This window comes from Rhineura floridana, chromosome 3, assembly GCF_030035675.1.
Source record: "Rhineura floridana isolate rRhiFlo1 chromosome 3, rRhiFlo1.hap2, whole genome shotgun sequence".
Classification (NCBI taxonomy): Eukaryota; Metazoa; Chordata; class Lepidosauria; order Squamata; family Rhineuridae; genus Rhineura; species Rhineura floridana.
In genome coordinates, this window is record NC_084482.1 from 49,317,677 (window position 1) to 49,330,783 (window position 13,107).

General features: G+C 45.0%; 1 protein-coding gene across 3 annotated transcripts; it reads left to right on the forward strand.

Moving 5' to 3' along the window:
- Window positions 1–592: 592 nt before the first annotated feature.
- MTNAP1 (mitochondrial nucleoid associated protein 1) lies at window positions 593–8,230 on the forward strand. Of its 3 annotated transcripts, XM_061615686.1 has the most exons (4): window positions 604–757; window positions 2,070–3,554; window positions 6,871–6,987; window positions 7,715–8,230. In XM_061615686.1, the coding sequence occupies exons 2-4, from the start codon at window positions 2,078–2,080 to the stop codon at window positions 7,741–7,743; spliced, it is 1,623 nt and encodes a 540-aa protein (XP_061471670.1). In that variant the 5' UTR covers window positions 604–757; window positions 2,070–2,077; the 3' UTR covers window positions 7,744–8,230. The 3 variants fall into 3 exon arrangements, with proteins under 3 accessions (XP_061471668.1, XP_061471669.1, XP_061471670.1); XM_061615684.1 differs by lacking the exons at window positions 6,871–6,987; window positions 7,715–8,230 and adding an exon at window positions 5,335–6,673 and having other exon boundaries at window positions 593–757; XM_061615685.1 differs by lacking the exon at window positions 7,715–8,230 and having other exon boundaries at window positions 602–757; window positions 6,871–7,658.
- The last annotated feature ends 4,877 nt before the right edge of the window (window positions 8,231–13,107 follow it).

Consider the following 13,107-nt stretch of genomic DNA (forward strand, 5'->3'; position numbering starts at 1 on the left):
TGAGTTCACTTGAAATATGTCTAGCTAATTATGCGATTGTCTGTATTTTAACAGGGTATGTTTAATATTGCGGTGGAGATTTGTGACACTGTAGTTTGCCAATAAAGATCGAATAGGTAGGTGGCAGTTCATAAACCATTTATTAGAGTTGTTGTAAGTCACTATCTCTTAACTTGAGCCTCAATTTGACATGAGTTCACAACGCGGAGATGGTATGAAACCTACTGCAGTATGCAATTTGGAGATGTTAACGACGGGCTACCACACTGCATCCCAGAATTGTCTTCAAATTCAACCTCAGATCCCCACGAGCCTGTAATATAGGGCAATAGCATTGGACTATATTGCAATGTTGTCATAAACCAGTGTCAGTGTAGATCTTTCTAACGTTGTATTTACTTTGAAATGCAGACCTTCTAATTTGTTGCAGAATATCATGATCCTTATGTCAAAAGAACACCGATTTTACACAGACATTTTCCCTGTCATTTTAAGAATCATTTTGCTGCCTGGCGACGACAAGATCTGTACTGTGTAATGAAGACTCATGACCTATCATTTGAGGGTCATGTGATAAACGGCCAGGCCAATGCGCAGCTGTTTCAACAAGAGCTTTATTAACTCCACTTTCAGTTTCTATTATTTCTACACTAAGCCTGCTAGCAACAGCTGTGAAGAGCGATGGCCGTGATAAGGAAATTTGATATAGATCATTGCCAGTTTCTGGAATTGCAGGATTAAACCTTCTTTGACCAAGGTACGGGGAGGTGGAGTGGTATGGAGTTTTTACAAGCCCTAATGTAGTGAGAACTGATTTAAACCGACCACTAAGCAATTTTCTCTGATTTGGGTCATGAGGCAACCTGGGGGCTGGAATTAAAGCTTTCTCCCTCCTTCCCTTTTTCTGGCAAATGAGTAAAACGCCTCGTCTACCTGGGAGACCAGGGTTCAAGTCCCCCCACAGCTATGAAGCTCACTGGGTGACCTTGGGCCAGTCACTGCCTCTGAGCCTCAGAGGGAGGCAATGGTAAACCCCCTCTGAATACCGCTTACCACGAAAACCATATTCATAAGGTCGCCATAAGTCGGAATCGACTCGAAGACAGGGCATTTCTTTCTTTTTTTGGTTACCGGGGGGTGGCGGCGGCGGCAGCGGCGGCATAGGTGTTTTTGTTGTACAAGTTGAATGAGCAGTTCCTCCTTACTAGAAGCTAAAACTTCCCTTTTTAAAGACTAGAAGTGCCATTTTTATGCGAAGGGAGACTATGCCTGTAATAGCTAAGTTGACTGCAAAAGCACTGAGCAAGGGCAGTTTGCCTGCTACTGCCTTTCCAATCCATATCAGAAAAGGCTATATTTTTCATTGTCGGGTACTTAGAAAATTAATGGATATGATTAACCTGGGTTCATTAATTTTAATGGGGCTACTCTGAATAGAACATAAATGGATATAACTTGCTGTCTGTTTAAAAAAATCCTGTTTTAGCACTAATAGTTTAAATCCATATTCTTTGGTTTTGCTGCACTGTGGCTGGACACCATGAGTGTTTTCACTAGTAGCAGAAAGAACTGTGTTCAACAGAGTCTGATGTGTATTTGATTTTTTAAAAATGAAAAAAATATCTAGGCTCCTTTGGGAAGAAGGGTGTGATATAAATCAATAAATCATCATCATAATCTTTAAACCATTAAAATGACTTTTTTAAAAAAAGCATATCTAATAGTACCTGAACAGTATACATATGTAAAATTGAAGTGGGAAAGCTAACAGGTAGCAGAAGGCAAATACAGAAGAACTGTTGGCTTTTTGTTGGTTTGCTTTACTGTGCACTTGGTACAATTTTGGTTAGAATTGTACCTACACCCACTTCCCTGCCTCCAGGTTTGTAGCTAAAAGATTCTGGCCTCCCCCATTTATTTTACAAGAAATAAATTTATTAAAGAAAAAAATCCTTCCTATTTTTTTTGGTCCCCACCCCTGAACTTTTAGGCTGGCTATGGGCCTGCGTGCTTCACTGTGGAAATGTAGGAAAGTCTGCCAAGCTGGAGTGTCTTGTTTTCCTTTTCAGGCAGAAAAATGGCAGCAGTAGAAATTTGCCCCTTCTGCAAAAAGCCATTTAAACGGCTCAAGTCTCACCTGCCTCATTGTAAGATGGCAGGAGATACAGACTCAAAGAGTGTTTTATCTCCCATCAACAAAGTTCATGATTCTGTCACACCTAAATTCCTGAATGCTGAGAAAAAGAAAGGGCAAATCAAGAGTACAGAAATGGCCTCCAAAAAAGAAAACAAAAAAAGCAAATTTGACTTGTTGGTAAGAAACAAAGCAAAAACAGCAACAAGTTCCTTAGAGGCACCAGAAACAGTGGAATCAGCAAGAAGTGGTAGTCTACCTATGGGTGAAGATGCACAAAAGCAAATGAAGTATGCCACTGGAAAGCCACACAAAGTTGAAGGCAGCAAACAAAGTACCTCAGAAGACGCCCAAACACAGCCAGCTGAAAAGGTATTTTCAGAAACAAAACTTGCAAAGAAGTCATCCATGGTACAGAAAAGCAGTAGTAAAGCTACTTCGGATGAAAATGAGCTTGCATCCAGTCTTGCTTTGGAGCTGCCAATTCAGAATGGAAAATCAGCTTCAGAATCATCTGTCCAGATAATTAAATCATCTCCCAAACAGAGGCAAAAGAAGGAGCAGAATGTGTCTGATTGGCCAGATTCTTTCATTGATGATCTTCAACCGATTCCTCAAAGATTTTTTGACACAATAGAACTAGTGATTGAGAACCATCGTGTGAGAGTGTTGAGGAAGAGGTGTGAATCTTCAGTTCAAAATATCCTATTAAATAAAGCTATCATTGGCAACCAGAAGATAGGACGCTGGCTTGTGAAATCATCATTTGGAGATGCAGAGATTGCCTTGGCTGATGGGCAGCCAATTATGACAGAACCCACTGATGGAAAGAGCAGTTTAGGTCTAGACTGTGCATGGAATATTTGGAATGGAGAGACAGAAGAGGTTGTGACTACAGTTAAAGCACACACACCTGATGGCCATTTTGTGGGCAGCTGTAGAAAAGTCTCTAGTGTTCCTCTTCAGCTGGCTACAGGAATAAAAAGCATGATAAATGAAAATCCTGTGTGTTTCAAAGGAGAGGAGTATCCTCAAGAATCTCAAGATTATACCAGTCCCAAGTCAACTACCTACCCCTCATTTGCAGAAGCTCTCACAGAAAGAGATGATGAAACATCTAATTACTTAACTAGTCTGGAAAAAGATACTGATTTATGTTCTGGGACTGTTGTGACAATAGGAGGTAAAAATTCAGGAATATCTCTCAAACGACTGTCACTCCCAACGTTAGAAATGACGGCTGCCCATTGGTGCTTACCTCCTGATAGAGGCATACAATCAAGTCCTTTGGGTCTAGAGTGGTTTCCAGAACTGTATCCTAATTATCGTGGGCTAGGTTTATTTTCAAGGAGACAACCTCAGTGGGCTACAAGAGTCCCAGAACTTCAAGTATTCATACCTCCTTATGAAGGTCATCAAGGTAAAAGGAAGTTTTTGATCACTGATTTCTAAGATAGAACGTTGAATGCTGCTATCCAGCAGTGGGTTGGTTTGTTGAAGAGTTGATAAGTCATGCATTGTTTAAGGTGTAGGAAGAGCAAGTGTGTACACACAGTGTAGCATTTGTTTCGTAGAGTCTTTTTGTTCTCGGGGGTTATTTTATTTGGTTTAAACTTCTAATATCACAGGGCAGGCCTAAGTTCATATGCACAAGAATCATCAAAATCCTCATATGGGCAAGACCTATCAGAACACAATCGCTTCTCCCTCCATAGAAATTATTTACACAATCTCCTGTAGGGATGGACAGGTCCACTAAAGTCCATCCCATCCCAGTGCCACATGGGAATGGGACTAAGTCCATCCCATTCTGTTTCTGGGCAGATATTTAATGGAAAATCATTAAAAATCGTTGCAGAAACACACTTAAAAAATAGTACATAGAAGGTGGTCCATGGGCTGTGTGCTGCCTCCATTCCTCTATAAATATTTTCTTCTTTTTCATCTTCAAAATAAATTATACAGCCACCCACAGCGTGGAGTGGCTAGTGCACAGGGCTCCTTGACTGCTACACACTTTGGATGCACATACATTTTTAGACACTCAGCTCTCAGACTGCCTCTTAAAGCAACCTGCCAGACTGCAGATTCTGAAGTAGACCATTAATTCAATCTGGGTTATGATCCATTTGGATTTGAAAGGTGAGTCTGTTTTGGAATCTGAGTTTGGTGAATGGCTCCCCCATCCCAAATCCCAGTGCTATCAGCTGTTGGATCTTCAGCTGATGATCTCCAGGAGCCCTTCTCATAGGTCCTTGTCACCTGTGTTTCCTTTTTTCTGTTTTTGGATTCTTTTCATTCAGAGGGGGAAGGGGAGGGGGAGGGAGATGATCTCTGTGCACACTGAATTGCATTACTCTTTATTTCCTTTAATTGTTCACAGGCTGCTCTCAAGCAGTATAGCAAAAACAGGATCTCCAGCCCACCATAAGGTCCAATTTGAGCTGTGAAGCTATTTGACTAAAACCAAGTCCACCTGTCAATCAGCTGACATCACTGCAATGGGCAAATGATTCCAGCTGATAGATGGGGGGCGGGGTTCAATTCTGCTTTGGTGGTGTGCACCAGTGCCCCTTCTGGGAGCTGACATGCAGGGCCAAAGCAGCAGGATTTAACCTGCTCATCAGCTGATGAGCCGGGAATCAAATCCTGCTCAGACCCCTGCAGAGAGCAGGACTGAAGCCTCTTTTCATCAGCTGATGAGCAAAAGTTCAATTCTGCTGGCTGCTGCTTCACCAGTATGTTCCCTGCAGGGCATGCTGGTGAAAACAGTTGCTCCCACTGCCCCCACAGTCCAGCTTTGATACGTGAGTAGTCCCACCCAGCTATTAGTCACCTGATGTCATTATTACAGCAGATGATTGACAAGTGGGTAGCCCTGCCCACCTGTCAACGTTGGCCCGTGGGGATAGATAAAGATCTGGCACGCCGGGCCAAAAAAGGTTTCCCACTCCTGCAGTATAGTATATGCTACAAAAGTGTACCAGTTTATACCAATTTAATAATCACACTTTCCCCTAAAAATCTCTGGGATCTGTACAGTAGTTTCCTGACCATGTTGAGAATGTTAGACATTCCTACCTCCTCTTACAGAGCTATAGCTTCTGGGATTCCCTGTGAAAAGGTAATAGCTGTTAAGCCAATTCATCTCTAGTGTAGAAATGATGTGTATTGCAATCTATGTTTTGTTTTCCCCTCAGTATATAGAAGAATGAACAACTGTGCCAGCACACTCGGAGAGTGCTTTGGGGATGCAGTCCTGCTGGCTTTTGGTCATCAAAAATCATTTGAGATGTTTAAAAAAGACTGTTCGAAGGTGGTGGTGGTGAGGGAGTGGGAGTTATGTAAACAATGTAACCTTAGTACTGAGAATGTATTTTGGTTCCCTAATCAAGAGACTTGCAACAAAGAGCTGAAAAAAAACCCAGGGAATCAGTTTATTTTGTCTGTTATTTCAATATGTGCTTCTGCTTCAGAAATGAACACAGTATATAACAATGGAGCAGTTCCTAGAGTAACCTATAGGCATCTGAAATTTGTTAAGTCTTTTAGATGCTACAGGACTCTTGGTGGACTGTGTGAGTGCATGTGTGCGTGCTGCAACAGACTGTTACTCCTCCAGAAGTTGTTGTTATACACTGAACGTGGATCTCAGTCCAGGCCCCATAGACTAAACTGGGGGCCACTGACCCCTTGGATTTTGCTATGAAGCTGGTTTGTTTTAATGTGAGTTGACATAAACCCACTTGATCCAGGAGAACGAGAGAAAACATTCTTTCCTCCTACCTCAAATCTTCTGTTCTGCAGTTTGCCTTGCAAAGAGCAACAACAGAATGACTTGTGAAAAGCACCCTCTGTCCTATATGAAGTGACAATCTGGGTGCTTCTTAATGAGTACGTCACTGAGTGACTGCGCAACCCTACCTTTTCACTAGAAATGGAGCCTTTCCTTGCAACCAGATCTGCTAGTTGGACTCAAATAGCTCAATATTTAGAGGTACTCTGGAGCCCTTTCTACAGCTAATGGATTTCCTTGTGAGGAAGCACCCATGCCTGCCACGTGTTTGTGAGTCTGTCAGTTAGTTTGCTGTGGTGCCGCAGGGGGTGGGGGAATTTCAGCCTGTTTGTGAAATAGAGCTCTTTTCGGTCAGCAGCTCTCCGTGGGAAGCAGATCCATGTTTCTCACAATGTCTGCCCAGCCTATCATGCAGAACATCACAGAGATGCATTGTTACTCCTTAGAGAAGAATCCACTGTCCTACAAATCCCAGTGTAGAGCATTGGTCAGTGATCCCATCAGTATGGGCTTCATCAGCTATTCCTAAAAACCCTAGGAGGAGGAAAACCCTGGTGCAGGCACATCTCAGAAACTTGCAAAGAGGAGAGGATATTATTGCGGGGAGGGGGAATCTAGCTGTTGTCTTTCGTAGTTCTATTGACAGAAAAATGTGTGCTGGATGCAAAACTCCATGAATTGCCTGCTTGGCTAGCTATGCATGACTTGTCTCCACAGGGGATGCTTGGAGCAACATACAGAGGTGAGAGCATATCATTTGCTGTGTCTTTCAATCCTGTTTTGGGGTGGATAAGGATTTTGTTGCAGTCTAGGCTGACTGGAGAGTTGAGGTTGGCTGAACAGCCCTTGTTATTATGTATGAAAGAGAAAAAGCTTGATCTGGAACTTTAAAGTTACTGACATGAACAATCAAATTGCTCCTGTCTTTCTTCCTAAACAGCCTGGAATGGATACAACAACAGATACATCAATGTGAAAAAGGGCGGAATGGCTGGGATCTCAATCCTGCTTCTGGGCTACTGTGTCATCAGCTGTGCCTGGAGCTATGGACACATTAGTAAGGCTTCCTCTCTCTTGCCTTTATTGTTTTTCTCCAAGAAAATATGTCTTTGATGCAGGAAGACAAGGACACTGTTACCTGAGTTCCTGGCATTCAGTGCATGGGGTTCCTGCTGCTCAGGAATATTAATGTCTTTGGATTAAATACTTTAAACTTTTTTTTCATTTTGATTAAAAGCACTGTCAGCGATTGAAGGTTCCTTCCCGGTCAACATAAAACAAACTGTTTCAAGTATTCCTTTTAATCAGAAAGCAGTTTTCCCCCTAGTTAGCAACTAGTTGTTCAGGCTGAGAAGGGGATGGAGGGTGGTGAGCCTGGGGTGCCCTCTGCCCCTGAGTTGGCAACTGGATGACAGATTATACTTCTCAGTATTGATTTGCTGATTTCTAATCTCTGCTGTATCCATCACAAAACGCAGGAGGACATTCAAGTTAGTTCTCATATTCCACAAAAGTCTTATAGCTAATATATAGCTGTTCTTTTGTGAAAGATTCTCACAGCACAATCATTTGGATGTATATTTGAAAGCAAGTCGCACTGTTTTTAGTAAGGTTCACCCCCAAGAATTGCAGCCTTGCAGAATTTATAAACATTCAAATGTATTGCAGGGGGATCAGTTTAATTAAGGTAGATATTGTACACATTGATGAAATGTCAGTATAAAGGTAAACCTCCACATTTTTATAGTGTTAACTCTTGGGTTGTGTTCTCTCCATTACTGCAGAACACAGCCGCTGGTGGAAATACCACTGATGAGGATGTAAGAGCATGTGATGGAAGGAACGTGCATGCAGACTGGATTTGTTACAGCGGTTTGTTCCAGTAGGAACAAGACAAGTTGAAAACTTCTGCAGAAGTAACATCTACCATAAGTACTTGACTGTTCTTACTTAGGAGCTGCACATCCTTCAGTACTTCTGTGTAGTCATTCATCTGGAGCCCCTTGAGAGAAAATGGTCATTTATGGCCTAGATCAGCTTCCCCCAATGTGTAGCTCTGCACAAGTTGTTGGACTCCAGCTCCCATCAGCCCTAGTCAATATGGCCAATGGTTAGGGATGATGGGAGCTGTAATCCAAAACATCTGGAGAGCCCCAGCTTTCCCTATCCTAGACAGACTAACAGCTGTTGCAATGTGTTGAGATTGTGGCTGGCTGGCAAAAGCCAACAAAAGCAGTACAGACTTGGAGACCTTTAGCAGTTGTTGTCGACTATTAAACAAACAACTCTTCTTCTCTTCAGCTCAGGTTGCATAAAAGCAGCTGATATTAGTCTTGTGGAAATTCAGGGGATGTGTGGAATTAATATGCAGCTGCTTTTCTTTTAGGAATGATTGGCCATTTCACACCGTGTTTTTGAGAAGAACAAATGACCAAGGATTTGTAGTGCATATAATCCAGCTGAGCCCAGTGTCATTATGCCTTTAGCCTGGGCATTAACATGTATCTTGCATACACACCACAGAATCACAGCCAGTGGTACTGTGGAATACATTTTTTGGGACCATTGCAGGTCGAGAGCCAGTGTGGCATAGTGGTTAGAGTGTTGGACTACAACCTGGGAGACCTGGGTTCAAATCCCCACACAGCCATGAAGCTCACTGGGTGACCTTGGGCCAGTCACTGCCTCTCAGCCTCAGAGGAAGGCAATGGTAAACTACCTCTGAATACTGCTTACCATGAAAACTGTAGTCATAGGGTCGCCATATGTCAGGATCGACTTGAAGGCAGGCCATTTCCATTTGCAGGTCGTTATTGGGTAGTGCTTGTGCAATAACTGATGATGAGACACCATTTCCTTTGGCTGCACACTTGTGGAGCTGTCTTTAAAGGGTTTAAAATTATATTTAGTCAAGGGCAAAAACCTTACTACAGAAGCACTTCTGTAACTGTTTAAAAAGAAGAAATAGTCCAAGGCTTTCTCTTCCTTCATAAAAATAACCTATTCTCTTAAGATTCCTGCATTGAGCAGGGGGTTAGACTTGATGGCCTTATAGGCCCCTTCCAACTCTACTATTGTCGGAAGGCAGAGCTGGGGTCCCAATCCCGGAGAGTTGGGAGAAGAGTATTCGGATGGATGGCAGAGGGAAGGGGGAGGAACTTCCCCCCTTTGGAGCGAAGACGAAACAGAGGAACTGCCAGTGATAAGGTCGCTTAGCAACGGGGAGCCTGAGCCTTCCCTGGACATTCTCACGCCTCCCCCTCTTTCAGGCTCAGAGCAAGAGGGGAAAGAGGGAGGGCTGCTCACAGCCGAAAAGCGGGGAGGCAGTTTACCATCAGCCCCTCCCCTATCCCCATCCTGGAATTGGAAACTTCAGAAGAGGAGGGGGTGATGCTTTCCCCCTCACCGCGCACACACAGACAGCTGAAAAGACAGGAGAGAAGGGGGTGAAGGCGGGCAGTACCTGAGGGGCAGTTAAGGAGGAGCGAAAGATTGCGCGCCCGTTTGGCCCCTTCTTAAAGAACAGGCGGGAAGAAGTCCCTTGCTCTGTCAACTTTCTCCCAATGCCGCAGGACCTGTATCCCTGTATTGCTTCATGAGAAAACGCAGTCTTTGTTTGGACATTACCCTAATAAAACACGAATTAACTACAGCCGTTGGTCTGGTTCCTGAGTCACATCCTGGGCCTGACAGCTTGACAGAGCCACCTAAATCACCCTCAACGCTCTCTTCACTTGACTGGGACAAGATGTCAAAGGGAGCAGCGGGGGGGACGAACCCCACTTCTGAGACGGAAGAAGTGGAACTCTTGAGGACTAAGGTAGCTGATTTGCAGACGGATGTTCAAGCCCTGCTAGCAGCAGTCAAGGCGCTGAAGACGGATAATCAAACCTTGAAGGCCACGATAGACCAGATGCGAACAGCCCCTCCAGCTGCCGTAGTAAAGGTTCCCATTGGATTGCCCCCAAAATACGCGGGACAAAGTGATCAGTTGGCAACCTTCGTGGCTCAGTGTGAGTTATATCTGGATGTCAGGCACACGGAATTTCCAGACGATGGGGCTAAAGTAGCTTTCGTGATTAGCCTCCTGGAGGGAGAAGCTGCAAAATGTGTGACTCCGTATCTCATGAGAAAGGATACTGTCTTAGGAAGGTACAGAGGATTTATACAGGAGATGACCGAGATGTTTCAAGACCCGCAAAGGGCTGAAACAGTAGCGCGGCAACTAGGCGCTCTGAAGCAAGCTAAAGGGACTGTTTCGGAGTACACTAACGCTTTTAAAATTCTGTCCCAGGAAACTGGTTACAATGACGCTGCCCTGATGTTTATGTACCGGAGTGGATTAAATGCTGAAATCCTGGATGAGTTGGCCAGGACCTCCCCCCCCCGCTGACCTACCAGGGCTCATCCAGCTATGCCTACAGATAGATCACCAGATGGAAGGAAGGCGCCTGGAAAGGAAGCAGGAGGTCCCGAGATACTCAGCCTCGGCATCCCGCAACAAGACCCTTCCCACTGCAGGGATGGCAGGTAATGCAACTGAGGGACAGGGAGGGGCTAGGCCAAGACTGTCGGAAGAAGAAAAGGAAAGACGACGCCGGGAACGTTTATGCTTTTATTGTTCAAAGCCGGGCCATGTGGCCAGAGACTGTGGACTGAAAGGGGGGAAAGCCGAGCCGTCGGGAAACTAGAACACCCAGTCCACGTGCAGGCCGGTGGACTGGGGGCAGCGTTGTATAAAGGCCCCCCAACGATCCAACCTCCCTCAAAGGGGGTGTTGGTCTTGCCTATTCGGATTACAACTTCCAGAGGAGTGGTGTTTAATTCCACTGCCTTAATTGACAATGGAGCCTCCACAAATTTTATTGATGCAAAGTTAGTCAAGCGTCATGGAATTTCCCGGTGGAAACTGGACGCTCCCCTAGCTGTGGAGACTATCGATGGGAGACCCCTGAAGTCAGGAGGGGTGACACAAGCCACGGAGGAAGTGAAACTTCAAATCCCTGGGCACGAAGAGTTCATTTCGCTATATGTGTCAGATCTCTCGAACTTTGAGGTGATTCTGGGAATGCCCTGGCTAGCAAAGCATGAACCCAAAATAAGTTGGAAGGAGGCGGTGGTGTGGTTCACCTCACAGTATTGCCAGGAGAACTGTCAACCTGAAGGAATCAAGAACACCTTAGCGGGGGCAGTGCAAGAGATCGAGCAAGTGACCCTGCCGCCAAAGTATGAAGAATTCAAAGATGTGTTTGATGAAAAAGAGGCAGAGACTTTACCCCCCCACCGCCCTTACGACTGTGCGATTGACCTAGTGCCAGGAGCCAGCATCCCATCAGGGAGAATCTACTCTCTCACAGAGAATGAGAGGGAGGCCCTGAAGGAATTCCTGGATAAAAACCTGAGGCGAGGATTCATACACCCCTCACAATCCCCTGCTGGAGCGCCACTATTGTTTGTGAAAAAGAAGGGGGGGGAACTCAGACCCTGTAACGACTATCGCGCATTGAACCAGATCACCATCCCCAACAGCTACCCGCTGCCCCTGATCTCAGAGTTGCTGGACCGACTGCGCTCTGCAAAAATCTTCACGAAGTTGGATTTGAGAGGAGCGTACAATCTGATCAGAATGAAGGAGGGAGATGAATGGAAAACAGGATTCTTGACCGCTTACGGACAGTATGAATACCTGGTCATGCCGTTCGGGCTTTGTGGAAGTGCAGGAATTTTTCAAAAATTATGAACGACGTGTTTAGAGACCTGTTGGACACGTATGTAATCTGTTACTTAGATGATATCCTGGTGTTCTCAAAGAACCAGGAAGACCACGACCAGCATGTGAAGACGGTGTTGAAGAGACTGAGAGAAAATCACCTGTATGCTAAATTAGAGAAATGTGGATTTGACCTCAAGTCTCTAGACTTCCTTGGATATCGAATCTCAGCGGAAGGCGTGGAGATGGACCCAGGGAAAGTAAGCTGCATATTGGACTGGGGCCAACCTGTCACCAAAAAGGATGTACAACGGTTTTTGGGGTTTGCCAATTATTACAGAAAGTTCATTCCAGGGTTTTCCAAATTAACAGCTCCTCTGACTGACTGTTTAAGGGGGAAGAAGAAGTTTCAATGGACAGAGAACGCCACCGAGGCCTTTGAGGAGCTGAAGAGAAGGTTTGCTACTGAGCTCATTCTGCGCTTTGTTGATCCGAACCGCCCTTTCGTAGTGGAAGCAGATGCTTCAGATTTTGCCATCGGGGGGGTCCTGCTACAATTAGACCAAGAAGGGAAGGAGCTGCACCCCTGTGCGTACTTCTCTCGGAAGTTAAAGCCTGCAGAGAAGAACTACACAGTTTGGGAGAAGGAGCTGCTGGCCATCAAGGACTCTTTTGAAAACTGGAGACAATACCTAGAGGGGACCTCTCATCGAATTGAAGTGCGCTCCGACCACAAGAATCTTGAAAGCCTCCAAACAGCCAGAAAGCTGAACCAGAGACAGATAAGATGGTCCCAGTTCTTCACTAGGTTTAACTTCCAGATTACTTACCATGCCCAAGCCAAAAACCAGAGAGCGGATGCCTTATCCAGACAGCCACAATACAAAGAAAGTGAATCCGAGGACCAGCCTCAGTACGTAATCCCGCCAGAGAAATTAACGTTGGGAGTATGCCAGCCTTCATGGGAAGAGGAACTCAAAAAGGCACAACAAGAAGATGCAGACATGCTAAAATATCAGCCGGAGACGGGACAAGGTCAAGACTCAGAAGTAACCTTTCACTGGAGAAATGGACTGTTATGGTTCAAAACCGCCAGATATGTGCCAGAAGGGGAATTAAGGCTCAGAATCCTACGCCAGTGTCATGATTCCACCACAGCGGGACACTTTGGGATTTACAAGACCATTCAGAACGTGGCCAAGGACTTCTGGTGGCCTAAAATGCGTCGGGATATTGAGAGTTATGTAAAGTCCTGCTCTGTCTGTCTGCGGACAAAAACACAAACAGGGACACCAGCAGGACTGTTACAACCGTTGCCTGTCCCACACGAACCCTGGAAGGACCTCTCCATGGATTTTATAACTGATCTACCCAAGTCCCAAGGAATGACAGCCATCTTAGTAGTGGTGGATCTACTTACCGAAATGGCACACTTTCTTCCTTGTGCAGGGGCCTTAGAGGCTAAAG

What these genes read in the sequence shown, in the direction of transcription:
- MTNAP1 (XM_061615684.1), top strand. Translation starts at nt 2,078, where the DNA reads ATGGCAGCAGTAGAAATTTGCCCCTTCTGCAAAAAGCCATTTAAACGG. An exon ending in TCCTTATGAAGGTCATCAAG is followed by an intron (nt 3,555 to 5,334) that starts GTAAAAGGAAGT and finishes TTTTCCCCTCAG; the next exon opens with TATATAGAAGAATGAACAAC.